Source organism: Chrysemys picta, chromosome 3, assembly GCF_011386835.1.
Source record: "Chrysemys picta bellii isolate R12L10 chromosome 3, ASM1138683v2, whole genome shotgun sequence".
Lineage (NCBI taxonomy): Eukaryota > Metazoa > Chordata > Testudines > Emydidae > Chrysemys > Chrysemys picta.
Window position 1 is genome coordinate 128098132 of NC_088793.1, and position 17543 is coordinate 128115674.

The window sequence follows — 17543 nt, forward strand, 5'->3', positions numbered from 1 at the left end:
CCTAGCCTCTACCGCCCTGGGAGGCAGCCCAACCCTATTGACTCTGGCCACTATGCCTCACTGCCCTATGAGTCAGGGTAGTGCTATTGACGCTGGTCTCTGGGCCTCACTGCCCCCAGGGTCAAGGTAGTGCTAGTGACTCTGGCCACTAGGCCTTACAGCCCGGGGAGTCAGGGGACTGCTATAGACCCTGACTCCTAGGTCACACAGCCCTACAGCAAAGAGCCAGTGGTGGACTTAAACTCTTAGGCCGCACTGCCTAAAGGCAGAAGGCGGCTTGAGAGACAGGGTGTACTCCCCCCGCACTGGACAGGGACCCCCCACCCCATCACAGGGAGTTGCATTAAAATGATAAAAGACATTTTTTAAAAAATCAACCATTAAATAAAATCTCATACTTTGTCATCCTCTACCCCATCATTGTCATCATCTTCATCACAGGCATCACCTTTGCCATCCTTATCAAAGTCTTCCTGTCCAGAATTAGGCAGATGGGGGCAGTTATCCTGTCCAGAAAAATCAGTACATTATATTTCTGTTACGTCACAGGCTCGTAACATGGGCTTGAAGACTATATAGCCCACAAGAGGCTATAAAACACATAGCTGAGAAAATCGGTCACAAGTACATTTTAAAGACTTTGTGTTTGTTGCCAAAAATATTAGTTCATCCAGTTTTCATGCTGTAAAATAAATTAAATGAAGTTGCAAATCACATTCCCCAACTTCCTTCTGTTAGAAGAAATGTTTGGAGTGTATTTTAACTGAGAGCATCTGATAGGAAAAAACACACATACACAGTGTCAGCTCCTTATGGACAGCTCATGAAGGAACTTTGAAGACTGCAACGTAACGTGGCTGGCTTTGGCTGCCTTTAAGCAGAAGAATGAAGATGAAAGCTAAAAGGATGATCTTCAGATGTAATCTGTCATACGGAAAGTTAATGCAACGGAGACATAGACATGGGGCTGTATTTTTGAGACATGTGTCCTTTTGCACTGTTAGATTTCCAAGACTTTTGAAAATAAAAGACAAATGTATCCTTTTTTATTTCGCCTTGAAGATCAGAACTGAGAAAAGGGTGATTATTCCAAGTGAACAATTTTCTGGATTAGGCAAAAAAATAAGTACAGATTTTCAAAAACTTCAAGAAAGCAATCACTCTGATTAACACATGGAGGCAAATTCTGTTCTCATTTACAATCATTGAATCCTATTTAATTCAGTGGGGTTGCATGAATGTACCCCAATGGCATCACAATAGTGCAAAAAAGAGCAGGATTTGGTGACTGAAGGACCTAATATTTCTTACAATAACTACATAGGCTTTCTAAATTGGAAATATAAATATAAAAAAGTGAAACAATGAGCCAGCATTTTAACTGCTATTTTCTTTTAAAATAGTATAGCTAGTGGAGAAATAGATTCATAGATTCCAAGGCCAGAAGGGACCACTGTGATGATCTAGTCAGACCTCCGGTATAACACAGGCCATAGAACTTCCCCAGAATAATTATTAGAGCAGATCTTTTAGAAAAACATCTAATTGTCAATGATGGAGAATCCACCACAATACTTGGTAAATTGTTCCAATGGTTAATTACTCTCACTGTTACAAATTTATGCCTTACCTTGGGTCATCATTCTGCCTTGGGATAAAGAATGGGTGAAAATCTAAAAAGCCACTCAAACCATTGTCTATTTCCTACACCAAAACCTTTTCTGAGGTTATAAATTGTTCTCATTGCTGTTTTCACTTATTTTCACCTTTCCACTTCTGCTTGAAACCAAGACTGGACATGCCAAACCACTGCAGAAATATTCTTCTTATAGCACATATATTTGAGTCCAGGATCAGCAAAGAAAATGTTGAAATCTCAGGGAAAGATCTATTCTCATGACATTTCCAGCCCAAATTTTCAAGCTCAAGAGATTCTGTTCATCTAGATAAGCTGAGGAAAAAGCATTATAGTTTTTAGATAATTATCAAAATCAAAATGAACCTCCAAACTTTTAGGACTCCTTTTTTGTATATACAGATGATTCCTTAATGCCTGACCCAATGTTAGCCTTCAAAGTATCATATTTAGGCTAATGTTTCATTTTTCAGTACAGGAATTCTGGAGGAAAAAATGTCTATACATGAAAACTTTGAGAGAACTAAAAGTAAATTTAAATTCAATATATTAAATTTATTTAGACAAGTTATTTTTCAATCACTTTCACAGGGTAGGAGAAGGATATCTTTTTTTTTTTTTTTTTTTTTTTTTTAGAAAATTACTAAACTAGAATAATTTCTAATGAGTGCTACTGCCTGAGAATATTTTCTATTTTTTAAATAGACCTTTTAAATCAAACATTTGTTTCTATAAAATTAATGTATGTCTTACAGAAAGACAAGACTGAACCTTTGGGAACAGTCTCCTCTAAATGTGTTCAACATGTTATGTTCTTAATGAAAGCGGATCTTTTGTGTTGCATCTTGAGTCAATATGTTGCATGTCCTGATGACAGGAGCCAAAAAGAATATATGAACTGCAAATGCTGAGTTGGCCAGATCTACAATGAGCCGACAGCAGGCAGCGTGAGAAAGTTCAGCATCTGAGACTAGTGTTCAGCAAGGGTCTATCTAATACACCCTTTCTGTTAATAAGGCATTGGCCCAAATTCATTCCTAGTGTAATGCGATTGACTTCAATGTAATTACACCTGGATGACTTTTTGCTCCATTTAACACTCTTAGCTCAAACACTGTTAGTCTCTGTGTAAAGTTTCTCATTTGTTTGCCCATTACGCTAGTTCAGAACTTGACAAGGTTCTTTTGGTTTTGTTGCGAGAGTGCTAGAAGAGGATGCCATCGCTCAGGACAGGTTGGTTGCATTCTCAAGTAAATTAAGGACCTATGTTTTTTTTTAATATGGAGCAGGAGCAGAAATCTAAGAAGGGCACATTTAGAACTGAAAAAGAGCAATCAAAAGAAAACAGTGCCCTCTGTAGGCCTATGCAGCCAATGTCATTGCATAAAGACTAACTCAGCAAAGTGCTTAAGCACATGCTTAACTGTAAGCATGTCAATAGTGCAGTGATTTCAGTGGGACTGCTCAAGTGCTTAAAGTTGAGTACACACTTAAGGACCCATGGTCCCAGACACACCTATCCTAATCACCATCTACCCTTTCTCTACTATCTCAGCAGCCTTGCTCCATCTGCCCCTCAATCAGAAATACCAGAGCATTGTAATCCTATTGCCTCCTTTGTTGTTGAGTGAGGTGTACTAGGACACAAGTGGGGATGAAGTTGCATGGGGCTGCACACTTTTGGCATAATACCCCACAGAACCAGCATTCTGTCTTAGAACATTATTAATATCTGGCTACCAATACACAAGCTCCTGCTGAATCTTGGTGACTGCATAGTTTCAGCCTTCTTAGATAACTCTTTAGAGAAGAACTTTTCATGCAAGTAATGTTTGAGTGATTCTCAAATGATGGTCCATGGAACTCTTCCTAGTGGTCCCCAGAAGACCTCACAGAACAGAAAAGGAATTCTGCTACAAAAGGGAGGGGACTGACAGTTTAGGATAAGAAGTGATCCAGGAGTGATCCCTCTTTTTCCTATGAAGTGTTTTACAGAATAGCATAATTGTGAGCCAGTGAAATACAGGATTCCATTAAAGTGTAAGTGAATATACATTCTATACTATCTCATAGGAAGAGTGGATACCTTAACAGTTCAAGTCTGCATAGAAAGCATCACCAGTTTTATAATGAAAAGAAATATCCTTAGCTATTAAAAAAAAGAAAACTGGTTGTGACATAAGAACTTTTTATTGCCCTTTCTTGCTTACCTTCATGCAATGGTAAGTAGCATTGGCAGCACAGACCAGGTTGCTATTGGGCCAACCATCCAGGTCAGAATCTTCACCGCAGATGCGTCCATCACCAGCATATCCTGTTCTACATTCACACTTGTACATAGGGTCACTGAAATGGCCTAGGTAGATGCACTCTGCAGATTTGTGGCAGCTGTGTGTCATATCTAGGCATGGATTTTCAGGTTCACACACCTACAAGAACAGATCATACTCATTCAAATTTAATGACATCAGTAGGAGCTTCTAGGTCCTCAGCACTTTTGAAACCCAGGCCAGTTATTTAGATGTCTCAATTTAGGCACTTCTAAAAAAAATGTTGGTCTAAGACATTTTATTTTGTCAGTTCACAATTGTAGATAACTGGCAATAAAAAAAAAAAGCATAACCACTAGTAAAAATAGACATTACTCAATAAATAAATTTAAACAATTAGTTAAATTTTTGGGGAATTATGTGTGCATTCCCCTAGGAGCCATTAATTCTCATTATGGACAGGAAAGACTGCACACACCCATTTCCTTTAGAGTACTGGTCTTCCAGATATAATGGTCTTAGTCTACCAGCTGGTATGTAGTCATTTTTTTCTTAAACCAGAGAGACAAACAAATGGATTTTAATATCCTGTCAGCAAGTTTACTGTCACGTTCCTCTTATTTCTTTTGTTTTTCCTGGTAAGTTCTGAGTGGCTTAATTTTAACAGGTGTTGTACATTTAGACTTCACATGTTGAGCTAACTACAGCAAGGCTCAAAAAGAAGAGACTGATGAAGTCTCATGGCAGCTGTTTTAAAGAAGTTGCCTTAATTTTCTATGAGATAACATTCCTCTGTGTCATTTCCTCTCCTTTCCCCCACCCCTCCCCATACACATACATCTTGACCTACTGGCATTTAGAAAAGTGAGATCTTCAAACAGATGTTTGATGACTTACTTTGGTGTATTTATCAAGATAATCATCCTAGCTCACCACTGCATTGCCTCTTATGTAGTCTTTTACACCTGTGAACAGGGATTGCAAACTCTGGGTGTAAAAGGCTACCATTCTAGCCTTGTAGCATTTTACACTCATTTTGCACAGGTAGAAATGACTACACAAGGTGACAAGCAGTGAATAATCAGGCCCAATGCATCACCGTATTAATAGAAAAGTTGCATCCACATTTAGGACCGTATTTTTAAAGGTATTTTAGGCACCTATGAAACAGATAGATGCCTACTGTGATTTTTCAAAAGCACTCTGGCACCTAACTCCCATTGATTTCAACGAGAGTTAGTCACCTAGGAGCTTGTGAAAATCCTACTAGGTGTCCATCTATATCTGTAGCTGCTTAAATACATTTGAAAATCTGGTGCTTAGCTATTTGTGGCTATATTTGTTTGTTGCCCAAATTTATGAAATATTCTTTCACAATTTGTTTTTTATGGAGAATGCTTAGATAGGTTTCAGTTTCCATCACATTCCTAACCATTGACCCCTCTTCAAGATCACTTACTTGCTTTTCTGTCTTGGCAGCCTCCAGGCCCACCCCGAAAGGCTGATTTCCTTTGTAGCGTGGAGGGCAGGGCAGGCAGTGGAACCCTGGATTTGCGTTCACACAGCGATGGACCTGATTCACCTTAAAACAAACGTCTGGCACAGCTATACACTATGGAGAAACACAGAAGCAAAATGAAAGAACCAAGTTAGCCTGTTGTATAATCACCATAAATCTTTATAAATAGCCTCAAGGAAATGTTTCATGTTGATTGACAACTGAAACAACGCATACCTCATCAAGATCCTCACACACTGTTCCATTACCAAGGTACCCAGCTGGACATGGGCCACATGACCAAGACCCATCAGGGTAACTGCTGCATTCTGCTCCAGGAAAGCACGGATTTGACAAACACCCATCTATCAAAACACAAGCAAAAATGTAAATAAGGGTAGTAGTGTAGAAAGTAAAGAACTGTAACCCTTATTAAAGAAAAACATTCATTGAAATAGATAAAAATGATGGAATACTGACAATTAAAAATATTTGAATTTTCAACTATATATGAAAGCATTTCTTTTTTGGTTTGTGGACTGCTACAAACAGTTGACTATTTTAATAGTATTCTGAGACCCCGATGCAGGAAATCTTCTTATTCCAGATAACACTTAACAATCCACACATGCATAAAGTTTCATTGAAGTGAATTAGACTTAAGCATTTACGTAAGTGCTTTTCTGAAACAGGGACTGAATTAGTGTATTTCATACATGTAGACTCTCTAATATCAATTAGTGTTGCTATCCATGTGACAGGAGATAAATAACTAGCAATAACAAAGTTTGCAAGCTGCATAGCTCACTGCTGGTCACTCAGTGCATACACACCAATTGGGCAATCATTCTTGTTGCATATATCATGTTGCATGACATCTCCCACACATTTCTTTCCTCCATACTGTGGCTCTGGGCTGTTACAGAGACGAGACCTCTCACGTATCCCTCCTCCACAGGTGACAGAGCATGTGGACCATGGAGACCAAGGACCCCATCTACCATTAACTGGAACATGCAGGACAAAGGGGAAAATTAGTGTGAGCAACATACTGTAGACAACATTCAGTACTATAAAGGTAACTCCTCCTTCTGATAGCTCTATAAACCATTTGTAACTGTACCCAGAGGAAGAAATGAAATTGAACAACTGAAAACTGAGATTACAATATTTCCAGATAAATACATGGATTTTTCAGCCATTTTAGTTATTGTTGACAACTCATAACAGCATGCAATGCCTTTTCATATGGTATATTTCCAATTAAAGTGATCGGAAGCAGTTTATGTTGGCTGATGCACCTGGATTTTCAAAGTTCACTGATGATATTGTTATTAAAACAACTTCTATTATGGAAATATGGGAGAACACCAAGCATATGACCTGCACGCCAACTCTGAGCTCTGTGACTTCTTCCATGATAAAGGTGTCCTGAGAAGTCATTTTGTTAGTAGCCAATTCTGAACCAGCTGTTTCTAATCAGAATTTACAGCTGAAAAAACCCTCAGCTTGCACTTGGTGCTGAGACTCTTTTGTTTATATTTGGTGATGAAGATCTAGATCAATGCAATTAACTGCATTCTGGGATCTCCTTCTATAGGTAGCAAATGACCTCAGTTTTTTACATTCAAATCCCTTCTTAAGGAAACTACTTCTATCAAAACTTGAAAGTAAGTCTGCTAACTTACATGACATTTTTACAAAAAGTGACATATACACCACCTGCAGATTTCCCCCTCGTTTCGTATTCCAAACTGCACTGCTTAGCTAACTCAGACTATAAGGGCCTTAATTTGATTTCATGCACATTTTATGCTAGTGTAACTTTACTGATTTCAGTATAGTTATTCCAGAATTACATTAGTATAAGAACAGAATCAGGACCTAACTTCCCAGAATACAGACTGTGTTTTCCCATATGCTTTGTACAGCATCAAGCACACCGATGGCTCTCAATAAATAAAAAACAACTGGAACTTATAGTAACTTGGCCTCACAGGTAGAGATGAGTAAATTAATTTTGCCTGTTTTTTAATCCACTCAAATATACAGTGGATTCGGAAGTTCAACTTTCACTTTAACATACTTGGGTTCACATTCCATGATAGACTGGAGAGATTGCGAACAGAGAAACAGAGAGAAAGAAAATACCGTAAAAAATAAGATGAAATTGAGCAGGAAGTGGGCAGAATGAAAAACAAATCTAAACTGACTCTGAGAAAAGAAAGCAATGGGGGAGAAATATATTTTTTTAAATATAAATTATATGTGTATACTATATATAGGGTATATAATTATGCCAGCTTTAGGGGGATTCTACTTCAGTTCCTAATACATAGCACAGGTTTCCCTTTAGATAGAAAACATGTTTATTTGTTTGTTGTTGTATATTTGAATTATCCTTGGAAAATATGTCTTTAAGTTACAGGAAGGAAAGGTTCCCAAACTCTAAGTTTTAAACCCAAATAACAATTTAAGAAGCTTGCAAAGCCTCACACAACACCATTGTCACCCATCTCTTCTTAAAATATCCCTGTGAGCTAGGTAAGCATGATAATAAGGAAACCAAGGCACTGAGATTTGCAAAAGGTTACATACAAGGGCACAAGTAGAACCCTGGATGTCTGATTTCCATTCCCCTGATCAACCCACAAGACCATACTGCTTCTGAACTTTCTTTTCTGAATCCAATGCCACAGTCACAAAAATCAAAGCAAGGGAACAGAGCCAAGTGACCACATAACATAGGCTTATACTAGTCCATCTCCAAGGCTACGTGTTAGATCCTGTATCACTATCATGATAATTTAGAGCAGTGGTTCTCAACGAGGGGCCCAGGGCCCCCTGGGGGGCTGCGAGCAGGTTTCAGGGGGCCTCCAAGTAGGGCCAACATTATACGCACCGGGGCCCAGGGTAGAAAGCCGAAGCCCCACTGCACGGGGCTGAAGCCCGAGGCCCTGAGTCCTGCCACCTGGGGCTGAAGCCGAAGCCTGAACAATGTAGCTTCATGTGGGCCCCTATGGCTGGGGCCCCAGCCTGCTTGCTACCCCCTAACACTGGTCCTGGTTTTATATGCAGAAAAACAGTTGTTGTGGCACAGGTGGGCCATAGAGTTTTTATAGCATGTTGTGGGACTTCAGAAAGAAAAAGGTTGAGAACCCCTGATTTATTTATTTATTTATTTTTTAAAGGAGATATCCTATCTCCTAGAACTGGAAGGGACCTTGAAAGGTCATTGAGTCCAGCCCCCTGCCTTCACTAGCAGGACCAAGTACTGATTTTGCCCCAGATCCCCAAGTGGCCCCCTCAAGGATTGAACTCACAACCCTGGGTTTAACAGACCAATGCTCAAACCACTGAGCTACCTCTTCCCCCGTTCCCCCATTTAGAGCCTGCCTTCTTGGAACACGCAATACAGTTCTATTTGACTTTCAATTTGAGGTAAAGCCCACAAACTTACCTGGACATGGGACTCCCTCACATTCTTTTGTTTCACGGCCACTTCCTTTACAAATTTTCCCACCCATCTGCGGGATGGGGGAATTGCAGAGACGGATGCGAGTGATATTGCCTACTCCACAGGTCACAGAACAGGAAGACCAAGGAGACCAGTGACTCCAGCCACCATCTTGACGTACTGACAGAGGGAGAAAAAAAAACCCACACAACATAAGGAAGTGCTTGTCCCATCTGGGGGCATAATAGCAATTAACTTGTGAACCTAGCCCTGCAACAAAGCTTTCTCCATTTTACAATAGGTGTTCCACCCACCCTTTATTACTATCTGTTACAAAAGCCAGCATTTGGGTTCAGACATCAGAGACTCTCTTACTTATGAAACACAACCACCAACACAGGACTGAAGGGGATGTTAGAGAAGCTCAGTTTAGAGGACAGATCATTTAGAAAAAAATGTGTTGTAAGAACATAAGAAAATATTTGTCTTAAACAGTTGTTCAGGAGTCATTGAAAGTGATCATGACCAGTGTTCCTTTAGTCTGACTTGTAGGTACAATAAATATAAGATCGCTTAGTATTTTACAAAAGTTTTCTATAACTACTTAATGCCAGTATTTCTTCCCCGTGTCCTAAACACTTCTGTGCTTAAGGGCTGTGCTGAGAATCATGGTTCAATGACACTCAAGCAATTAGTTGCTCCTGCAGAGTAGCCAGTGCTGCATATATGCTGACTCAAGGCAAGAGGCCCTACTTTTTAGTATCTTTCCTTTTACAGAGCAAAAACTAGACTGGCCAGTACACATGCATATTAGATTGACAATAAAGGTGAGGAATATTAGACGGGTGAGTAAAGGAACAAAAATACAGTATGTCTTGATAATTAGTGTACTAATGCAGAAATTAGTGTTCAAATATATACAGTTCTATCAAAGTGTGCATAGGAAATCCAGGCTAGGATTCCGTTTGCTTCATGGTTAGAAAGGGAGAAGCAGAGAGAACATTAATAAGGAGAGAGAGATGTCAGCACTCACTGCGATTGTCACATCTGCCAAGACTACACGTTCTTGTCTGGATGGACGGGCCTACACAAGTGTTGCTGGTGACATCACATGACCTTCCTCTCTGCTGTGTTCCAGAGCCACATGTCACTGAGCACTCTGTCCACTCCGACCATGGAGACCAACCATCTTCACTGTCTTTGGCTGCAGAAGAAGCAAAAACTGCTTAACACTGTCAATTCCTTTGTCATAAGATTTTTGTTCTCACATGTCTTTTTGTTAGAACTTATCCTGTGCTAATAAAAACAACAAGGAGTCTGGTGGCACCTTAAAGACTAACAGATTTATTTGGGCATAAGCTTTCGTGAGTAAAAACCTCACTTCTTCGGATGCATAGAGTGAAAGTTACAGATGCAGGCATTATATACTGACACATGGAGAGCAGGGAGTTACTTCACAAGTGGAGAACCAGTGTTGACAGAGCCAATTCAATCAGGGTGGATGTAGTCCACTCCCAATAATAGATGAGGAGGTGTCAATTTCTGATTTTTATTTTAATCCATCACAGAAAAGATAGAGAACTTTATTTAAAAGGAAACATAGGTAGAGATTGGCCCAACTCAGATACCTGGATCTGAAACACCCTCACATTTTGTAAATTTAGATCTGGGACTGACTGCTGTAATGGGCTGACCCAATCTCTGATTCCAGACATCCACATACTTTGGGACCCAGATACAAAATGTGAAGCTTGGACCCATCTCTGAACACAACATAACCATAAATGTGATCGAGAGCACAATGAAAATATGTGCTGTATATAATCGGAATAGGCACAAAACCTGAATATGATGCAACAAATATTACACTTCAGAAAACTGAAACTATTAAAAATGTCTTGCAATTTTTTTTTCTGCAATAGGCCTGTCCAGCCCAGAACAAGATATATTTCCAAAACTATTCTCACTACAAATGCAAGCCACAAACTGCAGTGCTATCTTGGAAGAATCCTGTTGTTATTCTGTTCCATATAAGTGAAGTATTGTAAGATTCAAAACAAAATTTGAGAGACTTTTTGCCTTTCCAACAATTATTATACTGAAACACAGGAAATTCCCATTTGTCTCTAGAAGCTAAACACATTCTATAGGGGAATGGCAGGCACACCAATCCACTCTGACTGCAGTCTACTTTAACCAGATAGTAAGAAAAAGAAAGAAAAGCAAAGAATACACAATGAGAAATTGGAATGTGCAGCCAGGGAAAATGCAGTTAAACCTCATTATCCTGATGCTTAAATAATGATTTTTCTTTGGTTCAGTTGGTTTTCAACTCTTCCTTTACCACCCCTTAAATAAAGTAGGTTTTTTTAAAAACTAACAAACAGGTGGATTTTCCTTTTGTTAAATACTTACAATGAAAGCAGACAGGACAGCATTCACCTTCAATAAATGATGGATTGGCACAAAACACTGCTGGGCAAGTGATTTGATGGCACACGGTTTTAGAATTCTACATACAAAGAAAGCAACATATTGGCCCATGTTTATGTTCAAATACAGGCAAATCTGTGTATCCAGGGAAAATTCTACCCATATATCGAAGAGATTTTGTTTGTCATCATTTTAAAAGACAAAAATATTTTGTTTAGTGAGGTTGGATCTTTATAAAAGGAAATATTTTTAAACCAAGCAAGTTACCAGTATAAGTCTGCAGTATTGTCCATTAGAAACTGAGGACCTAATTCAAAACCCATCAAAGACAATGGGGAGTCTCTTTATTGATTTCAGTGAGCTTTCGATCAAGCCCTGAATAAATGTTGGATGCTGGAACAGCACTGAGTAGCCAAGCTGGATTCAGTCCATTGTCCATTTTGGAAATAGGGGGAATCCTTCCATAGTCTTACCTCGCAGGTACATTTGGTACAGCTATCCACAACCCAGTTTTCATTATCTGCAAAGGCACGACCATCCTGCCAGCAGACCGACTGGTTCTTTAGAGTTTTGTTAGGCCCAATCAATTCCCACATAATTTGGTTCTCCTCAGACTGAAAGATTAAACAAATAAATTAATTATATAACTAAAGTGCCTTAAAATCAAAAACCAGAGAAACTATCGCTCAATCACCTGACTTTAATATATGATTGAAAACTTACACTTTTATGCATTCATGTACATTAGCCAAGAAGAAAAACACAACTCAGTTACTGTACCACAGAGTGCAATTCTTTCAGCTAATATTATGATCATAATTACCCAGTGCTCAATAAAATCTACTGTAAAAGGCTTTTTTTCCCAATGTAGTTCATCCTCTTCAGAAAGGAAAATAATTCTAATCCCGTGACATGCAGTAAATTATTAAAACTTTGTTTACAAAGTATGAACATGAGTTATAACTAGTAACTACACACTTCATCATACTGCAATGGTGAAAGATAAAAAGATAAAACTCACATGCATTCATTTGCCTCTTAGCTATAATATGTGGTCATTATAAATATAAACATATAAATTATATACACACATGCATAGATATGCACATATAGACATATGTGTATACAGTACACATATGGCCAAATTTGACTAGTGATTTTGGGTGCTTTGAATTTTGATTACCATATCGGAAATATTTTTAAAGGGCCTGATTTTCAGAAATGTTGTTCTAAACCTGTCCTTTGAAAATCATGCCCAAGTAAAGTGTCATAGTCGGGCACGCAAAATCATTTGTAGTCACTTTTGAAAATGTAGGATTCCCCTCCCCCAACAACCTAGCCATCTTGATAGATGTTTAAGCAAAGTGACAGAGGGAGCCAGAGAAGACAACATTCTATAATTGACTTTTTGTATCTTTTGATTCTTAAGTCCAGAGATACCTACCACTTTTTGAAGGTTATCCACTAAATTGTTAACAACAATGCGCAACCCAGTGAGCTCAGTGAACATAGTTCCCAGCTCTTCACAGGAGCGGTCACAGAACTCCATCGTCTTCTCTGTCTGTTCACCAACATACTCCGTGGTGACAGCAGGGTTAAGGTGAAGGATTTCAGTACTCTCATTGATAGTGTTCACTTCAGCTGGTAAGGAGAGAGGGGAAAAAACAGTTGTGTATACAACAGTCTTCTGCTGATTACAGCTTACGGCTGGAATTATAGACTGGCACCTGTAGGCAGGGTTTAACTGCAGCTCTTTTGGAACAGCTTCATGCTAAATTATACCCAAGAATAAAAGAGAGGGGTTGAATGTCAGCTGCTTCCAATTATAGACATTCCCTTTCAAAATTAAGAGCCCAGCTCCATCTCACACAGTCATCATTTAAAGGCACTATTGGCAATGTAAAATGCTCATTTATGAAGAAAAGATAATAAAAACATAGAACGTCATAAAAACATACACATTAAGTCCTCTCAAGGCCATGAAAAGTTTTGCATTTTTCATGACACGACAAGGGCTATCCTTTTCATTTGGGTCACAGAGACAGGACTCTTCTACTAATGAGGCCACCACTAAGAGGCCAAGGTGGCTTTTAAGCCACTTTTGTGCTCCCCCAATTTCTGGGATGGCCAAGGCCTTCTTCAGCCCCATGCACATAGCAGCCCTGTGGCTCTTCTAAATTAAACCAGCTGGTAACAGCTTCTTATGGTATGTGTACACTGCACCTAAACACCTGCAGCTGGCTGGTGTCAGCTGCCTTGGGCTCAAGGGGCTCGAGCTACAAGGATGTTTAATTGCAGTGTAGACTGTCAGGACCAGGCTAGAACTTGGGCTCTGGACTCTGGGACCCACTCCACACACACACATACACACACAGGGGGTCCCAGAGCCCGGGCTCCAGCCTGAACCGAAATGTCTATACTACAATTAAACAGCCCCATAGCCCAAGTTCCGGAAGCCCGAGTCAGCTGACATGGACTAGCTGTAACTGCTTAATTACAGTGTAGACAGACCCTTAGTGGCACTTCTGTACCACAGAATCACCAAAAAGCACAGTGATCCAGTCAACCCTCTCTCCCCACTGGTACAATCCTCTACATCCAGAGGAGAAGTATAGCCAGCTGTACTGGCCAGGAATTCATCCCAGCTCCAACGTCAAGGAAATATTGCTTAGATAACTTGGATAGTTTCTCTGCTTGGGTAACTTTTCCAGCCCCTTTGTGGCACCAAACCTCTATTTATCTACCGAATACCTACAATATGGTGAGTGTTTCTCCCATACTGACCTGCCGATGTTCTTCAGTAATCATCTGGAAGGACATTACTTAAGGCTGAAAAAGTCTCTGGTGAGACTGAAAACAAAGGTGGAAATTGTGGTGTTTGACTATCCACTGGAAGTAAACTTAGACCAACAACAATTCCACATAGGCAACCAGAGAGCTGTCAGAATACAGCAGCTTTCAGTCACAATCAGCACGTAGCTGTGTAACCCATCAAAAATCCCTTAAACCATGCAGCTTCCTTTGATACAGTGCTGATTAAATGGGCTACCTCTAGCCTGAGATAGATATCCTCCAATAAACTCTCTTTTCCATGCTCTGTTCTCCTAAGTCACCAACTAGCTAAGAGAGTCCAGATACCACAACTATCACTGGTGGAATAAGTGGAAGACCAGAGAGTGTTCACCGCCATCCATTAGTTAATGCTGCAGCTCATGTAGTATCTTTGCGGTTTTTGCAGCTTCACCTTGTGGCTGATTGTATGGGTGAAACTTAGAATAAACTCCTTTACTACAAAGACTATGGAGAAAAATAATTCAGGCCAAACACTGCTCCCGCTGAAGTTAGAAGTTTTGCCATTCTCTTCAACAGAAACAGGCAAGGACACTTAGGGCACATCAACACTGCAGCTGGAAGCATGTTTCCCAGCACAGGTAGACCGACACGCAGTAGCTCTAGTCTAGCTAGTCCACTGAAAATAGCAGCGTAGCTGGGATAACACGGGTGGCAGCTTGGGCTAGTACAGACCCAGGGAGCCCAAGTGGGTTTGCAATCAAGCCGCTAGCCCAAGCCGCTACTTTTAATGCACTAGCTAGCACAGAGCTAGTGCATCTATCTATCCGTGCCAGGAAGCATGCTCCTGGCGACAGTGTAGATGTACTTGCCTGTTTCTGTTGAAAAGAATGACAGAACTCTCATTATCTTCAGCTGGAGCAGTATTTGACCCTAATTCTTTTTCTCCTTAGTCTCTGTAATGGCAATCGGCTTTGTGTATTTGTGTGACTGAGAGGTTTTGTTTCGCTAGCAAGAAGCTTATTCAAAGTTTCAGCCGTGAAACCAGGCATAAAGTGAAACTGCCAAAAACACTAAGACACCAGCTGAGCTGCAACATTAACTAACGGATGGCAGTGAAAACTCTGTTCTTCTACTTATTCCGCCAGTGATAGTCAGAGCATCCCGAGGTCCCTTAGCTAGTGTACAGATAGCCCTTAGTGTGAGGTCTAAATAACCCAAGGCTTGGTTATTAAACTGCAGTGAAAATTGTGGCAGAAACAAAGGAGACAGCTAAATATCATCACTGAAAATTAACAGCAAAAACTGGCTTTTGGCATAATCCTGCAGTCTTTGTGCAAGCAAAATTCCCATTTAAGTCACCTGGGTTTTTGCCAGTGTGAGGGCTATAGAATCAGGCCTTTTTTGTCCCCCCCTCCGAGTAAATGAGGGAACAACATGGTCCCGTACTGAATGGAACCCAAGGATATCTTCCAATTACAGTTTACTTCCCAAATTACTGAAAGGGTTAGGGCCAGACTCTTAGATGTTTAAGAGCAATGCACTTCTAAGGGCAAGGAGAGTATAAGCAGCTTTTGCAAACTTTCTGTCCCTCAGGCCCTAGTGCTTCTGGAGTCTAGTTCAGGCCCCAGTGCAATTTATAGAAGTCTCCAGTCTAGTCTAAGGCTATGTACACACTGTAGCTTACATCGGCATAAGTTACGTCGCTCAGGGGTGTGAATAAACCACCACCCTGAGCGACATAAGTTACACCAACCTAAGCACCAGTATGGACAGCGCTATGTTGGCAGGAGAGCTTCTCCCACTGACATAGCTATTGCCACTCACGGGGGCTGGAGTAATTAAGTCGATGGAAGAGCTCTCTCCTGTCGGCTTAGAGCATCTGCACTAGCAGCATTACAACAGCAGAGCTGCATCAGTGCAGCTGAGCTGCTGTAAGCTCTGGAGAGTAGCCATAGCCTAAGTTGCAATGGCTGGTGACAGCCCTCATAGGAGCTGTTACATTGACATGGAAACGCTGGAGTGAAAGGTAAGCCCAGCTAAGGCCAGGCTATAAATTGGCTCCAGGCACTTCAAATGTCCCCCAAGAAGGCAGATTTTCTACAAAATGCACTCAATGGAGCATTATGTAGGGATAATTGAACATGCTTGGGAAGAGTTCTGAGGTCACAGTTTAAAAGTTCTCCCTGTACATAGCAAATTGCTGGAGATCAGCATGACAGAAAACAGCAGCAATAATTCTTCCAAACATTTTGAGGCAAGAGGATTCTCTTTCTGCCGAAAGATTTTATTTAATGAAACTAGTTTTTTTTAAACAAACAATAATGATAATAAACGGGGACTAAAATCCTTCTCTGCACCATTGAGGTCCTTACTCAGTGTCTAGTCGCTCCTTACATAGGTAAAGCTCCTTTGGACTTCAAAGGGAGCTTTGTGTGAGTAACGGCCACAGGATGTAGCCCAATATTGATCTCAGCTATATGGGAAGCTTTACTTCCCTGCCTTTCAGTAAAGATTCATTCAACATATTCAGTGTCAATATAGTACCTCAATCTTAAGGTGAACCAGAGTCTAACGTAGCTTAGAGAGACTGATTTGACCACTCTGCCCTTTCTTAAACATTCCAAAGGAGAAATGCGTCCAGTGATTGCAATACAGCATATCATCACAAATGTATCAGCACCATTCCTCACTCTCAGCTCAATAGCCACACGAGGTGAAAGGAATTTAAAAAATGGGGAGGGGAGGCTGATTTTATTTTTAGTTACCCCATTGTTTGTGAATACCCTGTGCCACAGTCTACACTGAATTGTTTCCAGTTATCAAATTTAAAGAAATTGGTAACTTAGCATCTAGGACAGAAAGAAACTACATATGTGGCATCATGGGCCAGAATCATCTGTGGTGTGACTCCCTTTACTTCAGTTGCCTTTTGATTTCTTGAAATGAATGCCGTGTTCTTACTATGTGGAAACATTAGGCTTCTATGATTCCCCATGTGGTACTTTTCAGATCATTAATTTCATACTGCCAAGTCAATGTAGAAATTTGACTTGACCTGAGCATTTTAAGAACATTATTAAATCTGTAATCTCAGCAAAGTTCAGTCCTAAACTATGTTAGAAGCATTACATCCAGGGGCGGCTCCAGGCACCAGCGCAGCAAGCGCATGCCTGGGGCGGCAAGCCGCGTGCCGGTCACTGGGAGGGCAGCAGTCAGGCACGTGGTTTCGGCGGCAATTCAGCGGCGGGTACGCCGAAGCCGCGGGACTGGCAGATCACCCACAGAAACACCACTGAATCCGCATGACTGCCATGCTTAGGGTGGCAAAAAACATAGAGCCGCCCCTGATTACATCTATACTCCCTACTCCCCCTTGGCAATCGGTGAAAGAAGACACCTGGGTATTTCTGGGGAGTCAGTTCTATATGGCTGGCTTCCTGCTCATTTCTTAAGGGC

At 40.5% G+C, this 17543-nt stretch overlaps 1 protein-coding gene across 2 annotated transcripts in view; it reads right to left on the bottom strand.

Moving 5' to 3' along the window:
• Window positions 1-17543, bottom strand: part of THBS2 (thrombospondin 2) — a 47614-nt gene that overhangs the window by 18132 nt on the left and 11939 nt on the right. For both annotated transcript variants that reach the window (XM_005303951.4, XM_042848297.2), the window contains 10 exons: window positions 12739-12935; window positions 11768-11908; window positions 11277-11373; window positions 9895-10065; window positions 8865-9041; window positions 6238-6411; window positions 5642-5769; window positions 5366-5518; window positions 3847-4065; window positions 399-506 (listed from right to left, as the gene is read on the bottom strand). In XM_005303951.4, the coding sequence (XP_005304008.1) occupies window positions 399-506; window positions 3847-4065; window positions 5366-5518; window positions 5642-5769; window positions 6238-6411; window positions 8865-9041; window positions 9895-10065; window positions 11277-11373; window positions 11768-11908; window positions 12739-12935 (1565 nt within the window). The remainder of the gene's footprint in view (window positions 1-398; window positions 507-3846; window positions 4066-5365; window positions 5519-5641; window positions 5770-6237; window positions 6412-8864; window positions 9042-9894; window positions 10066-11276; window positions 11374-11767; window positions 11909-12738; window positions 12936-17543) is intronic.